Source organism: Choloepus didactylus, chromosome 4 (genome assembly GCF_015220235.1).
Source record: "Choloepus didactylus isolate mChoDid1 chromosome 4, mChoDid1.pri, whole genome shotgun sequence".
Classification (NCBI taxonomy): domain Eukaryota; kingdom Metazoa; phylum Chordata; class Mammalia; order Pilosa; family Megalonychidae; genus Choloepus; species Choloepus didactylus.
In genome coordinates this window covers 140,111,836-140,123,852 of record NC_051310.1, presented here as the reverse complement: position 1 = coordinate 140,123,852, position 12,017 = coordinate 140,111,836, and the positions used below count along the sequence as shown (strand labels likewise).

At 37.6% G+C, this 12,017-nt stretch overlaps 1 protein-coding gene across 2 annotated transcripts in view; it reads left to right on the top strand.

Moving 5' to 3' along the window:
* The window catches only part of NUSAP1 (nucleolar and spindle associated protein 1), a 42,668-nt gene extending 31,142 nt beyond the window's left edge, over positions 1-11,526 (top strand). For both annotated transcript variants that reach the window (XM_037834274.1, XM_037834273.1), the window contains exons 7-11: positions 3,651-3,835; positions 5,089-5,246; positions 7,489-7,605; positions 9,441-9,549; positions 10,610-11,526. In XM_037834274.1, coding sequence (XP_037690202.1) covers positions 3,651-3,835; positions 5,089-5,246; positions 7,489-7,605; positions 9,441-9,549; positions 10,610-10,703 — 663 coding nt within the window. In that variant the 3' untranslated portion in view covers positions 10,704-11,526. The remainder of the gene's footprint in view (positions 1-3,650; positions 3,836-5,088; positions 5,247-7,488; positions 7,606-9,440; positions 9,550-10,609) is intronic.
* Positions 11,527-12,017: the final 491 nt, after the last annotated feature.

Sequence of the window (12,017 nt, the reverse complement as noted above, 5' to 3'; positions counted from 1 at the left end):
CTACTCAGTTGAGTTTTGAGTTTTCTGATAGCGAGGGCCAATAGGAAAACACACTAGGTAATAAGTTCTAAATAATCTAAAAAAAGAGAAAGTACATAAGGTCTCCGATGAGAAGGTCCATGGGTAACATTCATTTGAACAGTATTTATAAAACCACTGTTACCACAGTTGGAGACACCATTAAAGAACCTTCTAGCAAACAATGACAAAGTCAAGTCATAGCATTAAACATCTTCATTGCTTTGTATCCATCTAGCAACATGGATGGATAATCCAGGGAAGCAGATATTCAGTACATCTATAATAATGCAAGGACCAGCTACCACTACCTTCAAAAGTTGAATACTTGGAAAAGAGGCCCCTGCTGATATTTGACACAAAGTACAGTTTCTTTTTCTGCGTAGTTGTGAGCTAGCCACTCATTTTCCTTACCACGAAGCTAGTTCTGTTTAAGTATTTGACTGAGAGTCAAAATTTCTATACTACATAATGTGAATGAGTTAATTTTTCAGGTAAAAGTTAAGGGCAGACCCGCTTCCTCAACCACCATAGCCCTTGAAGATATGTTGAATAGATGAGTAGCTCATCTTACTTTTTAGAGTATTTCCAATCTGATAGCCTCATCTGAACAAGTTTAGGTATAAAATACCCACCCACACCCCTTGCAGCTGTTGAAGGAACTGACTTTTCAGATGGGTCATTTGGAAATAATCTCTTTGGAGACTAGAAAATAAGAAACAACTACAGTGACTTCACTGTAGCTGATATTAAGTTGTTCTTGACAGTTAACATGTTTTGGGATTGGCCTTTTGGATGGAGATGAAAGTTAGTAAGTAAGGACAGATCTTACAGAGAATCCTCCTGGTCATGACAAGCTCTTCCTGACTTCCATCATGACAGGACAGAGAACTGTTTGATCCAGTTGCCAGATTGTCCTCTAAAAAAAATTGTGCTTCAAAGTGCCTATTTACTTTGCTGCAGAGGGAATTGTCACCTTTTTAAATTGTTGACAATTTAATATGAAAACAAAACTCACTTGAATTAGCATTTCCTTGAATGTTAGAGGTTGAACCATTTCATGTTATAAATGGCTGTTTTTTCTGTGAATTTTCTTTTTCTAGACTTTTGCCCATTTTTCTTATTTGTGAGCCATTTACTTATACTAATGATGTAGAGTGTATGTTACAAATACTTTTCCACAGTTTATCTTTTAACCACCTTAATGGTGTCTTTTATCTTATAGAAGGTTTTTTGTTTTATTTTTGAGTTAAATCTATTCTACGTTTTCTTTTCAGGCTCTGAGTTTCTGGTCTTGCTAGGAAAGGTCTTGCCTGCCCCAATATCATAAAAATATGCTCTTAAATTTACTTGTACTGCTTTTATTCCTTTTCCCTACATTTGATCTTTAATCCACATTCTTATTTTTGTGTATGGTCTGAGGGTGCTCTTTGCTTTGTTAGAACAGGATTTTACTGCTAAAAGAAAGGGAGGGACTGAGTAGAGACTTTGCTCACAAAATAAGTTAGTGCTGCTCGAGTCAGCAGCATTGTCGGCCTGACAAACAGAAAAGACTGGTGCTCAAGTAGAGTCACTGTGACATTCTGAGATGCTCAAGTAAAGCTGCAGAGCTGATGGTCCTGACACCAGGTGGCCTGTGAGGAGACCGAGGGTGGAAAGTGGGAACTTTGGTGGAACAATCAGGAAGTCACGATAAGAGTGATTGAATGTGATGGTATACTTAATACATCCAACCCAGCACTCTCAGCTTATGGTAAAAGTGTGTAATTACTGAATATTTTGGTTTTAAATTTGTTTCAGATGTTAGAATCTCTACTGCCAAAATGATAAAATTAGTAATTTTCTAGTTGTTTATGTTTCATAGGCTCTAATTAGAATTTAATGTTTTTTTCCTTTACATTGTCAATTTCAGTACTCCTGTTTCTGTTGTCAGTTAATGAAATTACATTTCTTCTGTTTGTGACAGATGTTAGACTAATGATAGTAAGACATTTAATTACTCTTTATGCCTTGACAGTAACTACAATTAAAAAAAAAAAAGATAACCTAAGTGGAACCCTTCAGAGCAATTTCTAAAGAGTACTTCCTTCCTTCCTTTTTTCTCTCCCTCCCTTCCTTTTTTTTAGTTTTTTTTTTTTTTAAGAACTTTAAAATACTATTACTTCTGGGATTGGATATAGAATTATTTGTATTTGTATACTAATTATATAACAGTTTATTTGTATAGTATGTAATAGTTTACTATATAACAGTATAACAGTATACTATATAACAGTTTGTATACTAATTATATAACAGTTTATTTTCTAGCTTTGTATTTAATAGACTGCGTATCTTTCTCCCAAAAGTACCATTTTTCCAAGAGAATCTATTTATTCTTCCAAAATAGTTGCCCATCTGGCTACAGGAGACTGTTCGGCTACTTCCTTTCTCTATTTAGAAAATGTCTGGGTATATGGCAGCTGGGAAAAGCTTTCTTGTAAAATATTACTCAACACAACCAGAAGTGACTTTTTAACATCAGAGTCACCATAGCAACATGGTTGCAGGTACAACTGCACAGCCTGATGTGGTAGAGAATAGGATGAGGTGGTGTGGAAGGAAGGGATGACAGGTTAAGTTAAAAGTAGGTTGGACATGACTCCCAGGGGAATGAGTCTCCCTGGCACCATGGGACATGACTTCCAGGAATGAGTCTGGCCCTGGCATCAAGGGATTGAGAATGCCTTCTTGACCAAAAGGGGGAAAAGAAGGTATCAGAATAAGGTTTCAGTTGCTAAGTGATTTAAAATAGAGTTGAGAGGCTATCCCAGAGGTTACTCTTATGCAAGCTCCAGCTAGATATTCCAAATAGCCACAGTAAGCCAAGCCCTAATAAACAGCAGTCCCCAAAATGCTGAAAAATACCTAGGTCCGTCCCTATGTGAGATTCTATTAAGTTGCACTCACGAAGTTGATTTTTCAGAAACTTAAATCATCCAGGATGTTCCTATGCCACATAAATCCCCAAACCCAGAGGCAATGGCCTCTTCAAGAACATCAACCAGATGCATCCCCCTTCCCCATAATGTCGCCACCCCTTTTCAATAATGAATAAGTTAGGGTGGTTACTGCCTGGGTATCCCTGAAGATTGACAAAGCAGTCAGACTAGAAGAAGGGGTAGCAACAGACAAGATAGGATTTAACAAAGGAGTATGAACACTAATCTTTATATAAATATTTTTTTTAGTTTCTAGGGTATTAGAATAGCTAGAAGGAAATAACTGACGTAGTGGAACCGTAACCCATAACATTCTTTGAAATGAAATTTGTTCTATAGCTACTTGTTAACTTGTATTTTGAAAGTTATCATCTTTCTGTATATATATTTCATAAGGAAATAACTGAAATTGTGGAACTGTAACCCATAACATTCTTTGAAATTTGCTAACTACTTATGACATCGTACTTTGAAGATTATCATTTTCCTGTATGTATGTTATATTTCACAATAAAAAATGTTAAAAAAAAAAAAAAAAAAAGTAGGTCAGAAATGAGGAAAGGAATGAGAGCTCCCTTCGGCAATTTGCCAAGGAGAAAATGTTACATGAAAGGCCAAGCTTTAAATATGGTGTTTTTTCCTCTTCTTCAGAAGCAGCCTGTTAGAGGAGTGATCGTGACCCCAGTCCCTCCAAGAGAAAGGCCTTCTGTGGCTTACACTCCTGCCAGCCAGCGGCGCTCGCAGCGTGGGTCCCACGGCACTGCAGGGCGGAGCATCTTGGGTCCGAGGCGGTCAGAAAAGCCCTCTACTCTCTCAGCCACAAAAATGAACGTAAGGTAAAGAATTTGCTCCAAAATGTGATCAGGGGCAAGACTGCAAAGCTTTAGTGCTTCTAACACATTACAAGTGGACTACATCAAATGGGTTTTTTATGCTGGTGAAAAAGAAAGAGGATCAGGAACAGAGAGAAAGATCAGTGAACAGTTTTTTATCATTTCTGTTTGTTTTTGCTTTAAATTTGTGTTCTGTTTTCGTTTTTCCAACTTCCCTAAAGCACACATTTGGTTAATAAGCAAAGATAGAAAATAAGATATATATGGATATTCTTCATTTTATTTGTTTAATGTATACCTGCAAAGACAGATAAAAAGGAATTTTCCCATCGACTTATTGAGTTAGCTTAGAATACGAAGTACCTAGAATTGGCAAGTCTGATTTTATTTAGTGATATTTAAGAACACCAGGGTCAAGGAGCTAGTCCTTGCTTCACTGTAGATTAGACAGACCAGACTGGACTTTGCAGGACCTCCTAACACATCTGACTGTTTTTTAACACTATTGCAGAGTCTTTGGTAATAAATTTGAGGGTATTGGTTCAGGATCATCATCAAATCTTTAGTTATAAATCCAGAAGTTCCTTCTCCTAACCCACTACCACCAACCCTTTGTAGATTTGTCATGACAGGATTTTTGCTGAATCTAAGACACCACTGATTGAAGACTCACCATTTTATGAAGCATTAAGAAAAATCACTGCCAGTTAACTATGGAATGCTACCAATTATAAAACATACCCCAATTTCAGAGGTGTTGAAATGGAGAAAAAATGTTCATAAAATCAATGAAATACATTTATGGGAATTTTCCATAAGTAGAGAATGGGCTTGTTACATGGCCCAGTCAAATGAATGCCCTTCTTCTAGGAAGGTGTTAGATCTGTTCCCGTCAACTCTGACATAGCCTTCTCTCATTCCCTCTGACTTGACGTCATCAGGAGGAGGAAAAAGAAGGGGAACTTCTTGGCGGCGTGCCTCCTGAACAGTAACTTGAAACAGGCAGGCATCTCCCTCAAGCTTCGAGGCAGGAAGAACAAAAATACCAGACCATATTTCACATATAATGCAGGTTGATAAAAGATTTGCTTTTGCATCAGTGTTTAAGAACATGTCTATTCTGCAAAAGAGGTTCATTCATCTAGCAAGTATTTATTGCGGCCCTTTCACTGCTTGGTGAGTAGTTTTCTTTATACACATGACACAGATTACTCAAATCAACTACTCATGTCTTTTTACTCCCCTGCCCTATTTAGGTTTTCAGCTGCTACTGCAGATAACGAGCATAAACGTTCACTGACCAAGACTCCAGCCAGAAAGTCTCCACATGTGATCATATCTGGGATTACCCCAAAAGGCCAGGCTGTGCTCAGAACACACACGTTAAAGAACACTATGGGTGGTTCAGCTGCTGGTAAAAAAAAAAAAAAAAAAACTTCATGTTCATCAAATGTTGCATATCTTTCTGAAATTATTAAGTGTATCTGTTTCCTTAAAGCGTCTCCATATCTACAAAAGCAAAATTTCAGAGTAGCATTTTTTACATTTTCTACTGGTGAAGGAAATGCCAGAGATAAAAGCATGAAATGAAATCAGCCTGAGGCATCTCTCCTGTCCCAAAGGAGTGCTAAGATGGTGGCCCTCCCTGAAGAGCACTCAGCCCCTTCCAGGACTTAGGACCAGAAGGAGGATCACAATTATTTACTACAACCTCTGAATGGTCCTGCAGTACCCAGTTTTGAAACTAACAGGATCTCAGACCACAGAGTTCATGGAATAAATGCTAATTAGAATAAACCATACAGATTTATTTCTACACAATGTCTACTTGCTCATCACCTACAATGCCCAGGTGGTTTTCAAAAGAATATTGCAATAGCTGTGTGAAGGCTTGAAACAAAATTACCATCAGGTAGAGGCCTGCTTTAGAGTGAACTATGTCAAGACTCTCCTGAGAGTCCTATTGAATGTGGACTCTTAGCTCAAGAGTCAAGAGCCTTTATGGCACAGTGAAAGATTCACAGATACCCTGAGACTAGAGGAATCCAGGACAAGAGGAGCATACTGTTGTAGGGAATAATAAGCATGGCAACTCCCTCTGAGGATTTCTTCATGCCTTAAAGACCTCAATTAAAGATGGACTAGTGAGACTGACAGCTCAACTTCAAGAGAATCCCAGGGGTAGGAATAGTAAATGTATGCTTCCTCCTCTAAGTGACCTTCTTTGTCCACACCCTACCCCTTCACCTTATCTCGATCAGCAAGCAAGGGTTCCATGTGACATTCCAAATCATGCTGTAATATTGGGAACAAAGGGGCTTAGGCAGGGTTTGGTGCTAAATTAATGGCTCACCGCCTCACTCAAGATATGACTGTGTCATTTTACAGAGAGCTGGGAGTCCCTGCACACAGCCACCTACTTTATAAGAAAGGGCTCACACATAATTAACAGATAAGGGCATGAGATTAAGACTAAATTTTCACCACATCCTGAGCCTTCTTGAAGTAATTCAGGGGTATTCTCAGTTGGAACGCAGTAGTTTTTCCCTCCAATTATTAGTCACTTAGGAATTTTATATAAGCAAAATCAAACTGATTTTTTTTCTGTGATTTCTTTGTTCACTCGGCATAACGTCTTGAAATTCATTCATATCGATGAATAAGCTATAGTTCATTCATTCTCATTTTTCAAGGGTATGAATATATTTCAGTTTATCCATTTTACTGCTCATGGATGTGTGTATTGCAAACTTTTGTTATTATGAAACGTGTTACTACAAATAGCATAGCTAAGAACGCTCTTGAACATGTCTCCTGTACATATCAAGAATTTCTCTAGACCCAGGAGTGGATTGTAGGGTATGCAAAATTTGGCTGTATCTGTTGAATTGTACCAGTTTGTGCTCCCACCAGCTGTGTACAGCAGCCCCATTGGTCCACTGCCTGCCAACACTTGATATTCAATGGGATAGCTTAAGCACAGGGCTTTTGTTTTGGTTTATTTTGTTTTATTAGGAAGTCCTGGATCCTGGTTGTTCATTGACAATATGGGCTAGTGTTAATGACCTGGGTACAACTGAGTGGCTTTCCTGTAAGGGAAAAAGCTTATAAAATGTACCAGATATTTAGTGCCCAACTCGAGCAAAAAGGCTTACTTGATTATGCCATCCTGGTGTATTTCTAACTTTATGGTACAAAAATTCAGATTTTTAAATGATAATAGCCTTTATGAGAAACAACCAGAGCCAATGAATATTTTCATCTATATATAATGTGATAAGGTTTCTTGTAGGCTTTATACCTATTTGTGTGAACAAAAATATTACTACTAAAAATATATATAAGAAAGAGGTATTTAATGTCAGGAAACAGCCTGAAAAATTACCCAGTTATTTCCTAAAACAAGATTCTAAACTCCCAATTAATACTAGGAAATGTCTCAACATTGGGAATATTTGGGAAGCTGCAAACAGGTGAAACAAATTTCAGTGGCTAGCCTTTCCTCAGTTATTGTTTCTTTCTCTCACTTCTTTTTAAGCCTGCAACTGTTTCATACTATTTATATAGATTATATTTTTAAGACTGAGGAGTGATACTTTGATAAAAATTATCTGAAACAGGTCTTTTATCTCTAATTACGGCCTTGGGTTTCTTAGTCATTACCCCACTCAGGTTGACAGCTGAGGTAGTGCAGACTCCCGGCTCCAGTAAGAAACCAGTATTTGACCTCAAAGCAAGCTTGTCTCGTCCCCTCAACTATGTGCCACACAAAGGTATGTGAGATGTTTCAAGGTCCAGAGTATGCAAAAGATTTAAGGTTAAACAACTCTGCTTTGAAGATGTGAAAAATTTCTTGTACCCAGGGGAAGCCGAACTTGACAACCTAAAATTCCTTCCCCTGCCCCTGCATGATTTATAAGACTCTCCCATTCACAGATGAGTAGTAAAGAATTAATTCTTTTATTTTATTAATGAGATATAACTTGTAACCAGTATTACCACAAAGAATTAATACAACTTTAGCTAAAATCAAGAAACTTAAACGTTTGCCTGTGCAATCTCTTCTTATAAATAAATAATTTCTTTACAGCTTCCAAAGAATCCCTACTGGGAACCACCAGTCCAACCACCTGACTAGCTATCACTCTTGAGCATATATTAATGTGACCTTATAGCCACTTAAAATGTCAATATCTAATGTAATTTGTCTTCCCTCCCTTCCTTACCTTCCCCAATCATTCTATCACCTTATCCTGTTGTGTATTTCTTCATAGCACCTAGCAACACCTGATTTTTTTTAATATTCATTTTATTGAGATATATTCACATACCACACAGTCATACAAAACAAATCATACGTTCGATTGTTCACAGTACCATTACATAGTTGTACATTCATCACCTAAATCAATCCTTGACACCATCATTACCACACACACAAAAACAACAACAATAATAAAGTGAAAAAGAGCAATTAAAGTAAAAAAGAACACTGGGTGCCTTTGTCTGTTTGTTTGTTTGTTTCCTTCCCCCATTTTTCTACTCATTCATCCATAAACTAGACAAAGGGGAGTGTGGTCCATATGGCTTTCCCAATCACATTGTCACCCCTCATAAGCTACATTTTTATACAATCATCAAGATTCATGGGTTCTGGGTTGTAGTTTGATAGTTTCAGGTATCTACTGCCAGCTACCCCAATTCATTAGAACCTAAAAAGGGTTGTCTATATTGTGCGTAAGAGTGCCCACCAGAGTGACCTCTCGGCTCCTTTTGGAATCTCTCTGCCACTGAAGTTTATTTCATTTCCTTTCATTTCCCTCTTTTGGTCAAGAAGATGTTCTCCATCTCACGATGCCAGGTCTAGATTCCTCCCCAGGAGTCATACTGCATGTTGCCAGGGAGATTCGCTCCCCTGGAACATCTGATGTTTTAAGTGACTATTATCTCTCTCTACCACTAGAATGTAAATCTAAGACGGCAGGAATTTTTGCCTCTTTGGTTCACTTCTATGTCTCCAACACCTAAAGTAATGCCTGGGATACACCAGGTTCTCAGTGATACATAAATGACTGGCCACCACTTCTTGTGACTTTAGAAAACCTGTATTAGAGCTTTTATCTGTACTGATTATTTCTATATCCTGGACAAGTCACTTAGTTCCTTCCACTTCGTGGAAAGAAAATAAATACTACTAATTTCAACTGATGGATGAGTGTGGAAGTCCTTTTTATAAAATGGGAAACACTACAAATGGTCATCATTGATTACTTAGTTGTGATGGCTTTTTTTAAATGTGCTGGGTAATTGGATTTCATATTAAGTTTGTTGTTTTGTTGTGTTTTTTGTTTGTTTGTTTCTTAGTTTTTAAGATTTTTTTCTGTGACTTTCCAAGGATTTAAAATCTTTTTTTATTTTTAGAGGAAAAATGCAATTTACATCTGTGTATATGCAATTGAAATAAATAGCAGAGTATAGAGTTAAATGTCTAAAAACCAAGTATACATGTTGATTAGCAAGCCGGTAGCCACAGATGAAGAGAATGAAACTGGGAACATAAATACAAGAATCTTCTTAAATCTCTGTCTTTGTGTCTGTCCTAAATTAGGAAAGCTGAAACCATGGGGGCAATCTAAAGAAAATAATTCTCTGAATGAACGTGTGAATAGAGTTAGTTTCCACAAGAAGACTTACAAACAACCTCGTCTCCAAACCAGGTGAGTGCATAATTAACAAGCTATATTATTATTATTTTAAATTTGAAAGACTGTATATAAAAGCAGAGCCTCTGAGGGATAGGGTCTGAGTAAGTGGTATTTAACAAGAGTTTAGAAGTGGAATCATCTATGGAACTTGCTAAAATTACATGTGTGTAGGCCCCATGCCAATGGATTCTGATTCAGTAGGTTTGGGGTGGACCCAAGCATCTTTTTTTTTTTTCCAAAACTTCATGGGTGGTTCAGAATAGGATTCAGAGCACTGCTCTTGCATGACCTATCTGCCCAAAATATGCACGTTGATATCCCTCCAGACACCAATGCTCCAGTGCCAGGGTGTGTATGTACACAGGTAGATGTAATTCCCAAGGAAACCAGGCTTACTTGAAGGCCTGACACCCTACACTGGGAAGACCCCAGGATGGTCCTTTGAGGCTTCCTGATTCAGCATGAAAACCAGGTTAAAGCCCAAGTTGACTGTGGGCTGCAGCTCTTCCTGGTTGAGTCCAGATTGCCTATCTGGAACACCCCTGACATGAAGTGGCCTGTCATTTGACTCTTGCGTCTACCCAGCTGCCACCAAGAACTTTATTAATTGTATTTCTCATTAGATAGTTAACATGATCCTGGGCTTGTTTTTTTGTTTGTTTGGTTTGGTTTTGCCCTAGAGTCAATAGACTCTATTGGCTATGGTTCTGCCACTTTCACTAGATGACTGTGTGATTTTGAGATTGACTTTTGGCTCCCAGGGATATAGATTTCTCATTTAAAAAAAAAAAAAAAATACAGGGGTTCCAAGGTGTCTTCTGGTTCCAATTCCATGCCCGATATTAGAATGCTAGAATAACATAAAAAGGAAAATTCCAATATCTAGCCCTTTAACACAGCAATGGCTTACAGGTGTGGCTTCCAGCTTCTAGAACCACAATGATAAAGCATACCTGTCCTGTAAAAGTCTTCTACACAAGTGTGCTGTCATTTGTTTATTAACCCAGTGATAGATGCTTTAAAGTGCGATGTGAGCTTCTCCAAAGCCTAACATGTGACCTGTCCTTCACAGGGAAGAGCAACGGAAGAAGCACGAACAAGAACGAAAGGAGAAGAAAGCAAAAGTTTTGGGAGCTCGAAGAGGCCTCCTTGGGGCTGCAGATTAATGATGTTTTAACATCCTGTAAATACTCTTCTCTGGGGAACTTTTTTTTCTTTTGTAAATATTTTTGTGTCCTCCCCCGAGTCAAAAGACCTTTTTCTATTCTTAACTTTGTTTATAATATATGTAGTGTCTGTGGGCTCTTCACCTGCCACATCTCTGAAAAGACATTATAGCCTTAAAGCTAACAAGTTCTTCTTGCAAATGGTCTTTACCTAAGTCCTGGTACACCTCAGTTTTCTAATAAGATCTATCCTATAGATTCTTGACCTAGATTTTTTAATGTCAAGGTCCCTCTGCTGGTTCTAATATTAACAAAATGCACTCCTCTTCTAGGCAAAAGCATTTACCTAATGTCAGCTAATTATACCACAAGCTTCAGTAGACATTTAACAAGTTAAATAGGGGAAGGTGGGATAGAAAAGCCACCTCTTCATCATCTAATCTAGACTGTAGTAATCTTAATGAAACTGTGGGCCATATGATTTGGTTATGGCATGAATATTTTGCCTATGTGAAAAATGTGTTTTGTTTCAGCTTATGCACACCTTTGTTTGGATTGCTTCATGTAATTGCTCTCAGTCACTCACTGTATTCTTAAAACAAAGCTCTATAGCTCATTCTTGCCTTGATTATTTAACAATAAAAGATGCAGGACCATATGGAAATTAGAGGATTGCTGCTTTAAGGATTACTATGCTCTGTCAAACTAGCTTCTTATTCACTTTATGTAGAAGACTACAGTTGCTTAGCATCATATTCATGTTTGTTGCACCTAAATGGAGCTTCTGAGTTTTGTATTGCTTATGATTTTCATAAATAAAATTTTTTCTCATTTTGGTAAATTCATTCTTTGTAAACTTTTAATAGCCTTCCAAAGTTGATCCTAAAAAGTAGAGTTGATTTTTAAAGGTGACCAGCTAAGATTAACAAAAATTTACGTTTACCCTTCATGCATCCTTTCCTAACCACCCCAGAAAGAAGTGACCATGTCCTTCCATTGCATTCCTACAGCACCTCTCAGATTTTATCATACTTACTGTTCTGCATATTGGAGTCTTCAGGTCATACACACTCCTTGGTGCTTGGTAAATTCAGATTTCCCTATCAGGAAGCAGAGATCAGATCAAGAAACCTCTGGGTAACTTGAATACATTGCTGGTGAGAATATAAAATGTTACAACTTCAGAAAACAATTTGGCAAGTTTTAAAAATATTATACATCTACCATGGGATCCAGCCATTCTACTCCTAGGTACTTACCTAAAAGAAATGAAAGCATATGTCCCTACAAAGACTTGTACCTGAATGTTCACAG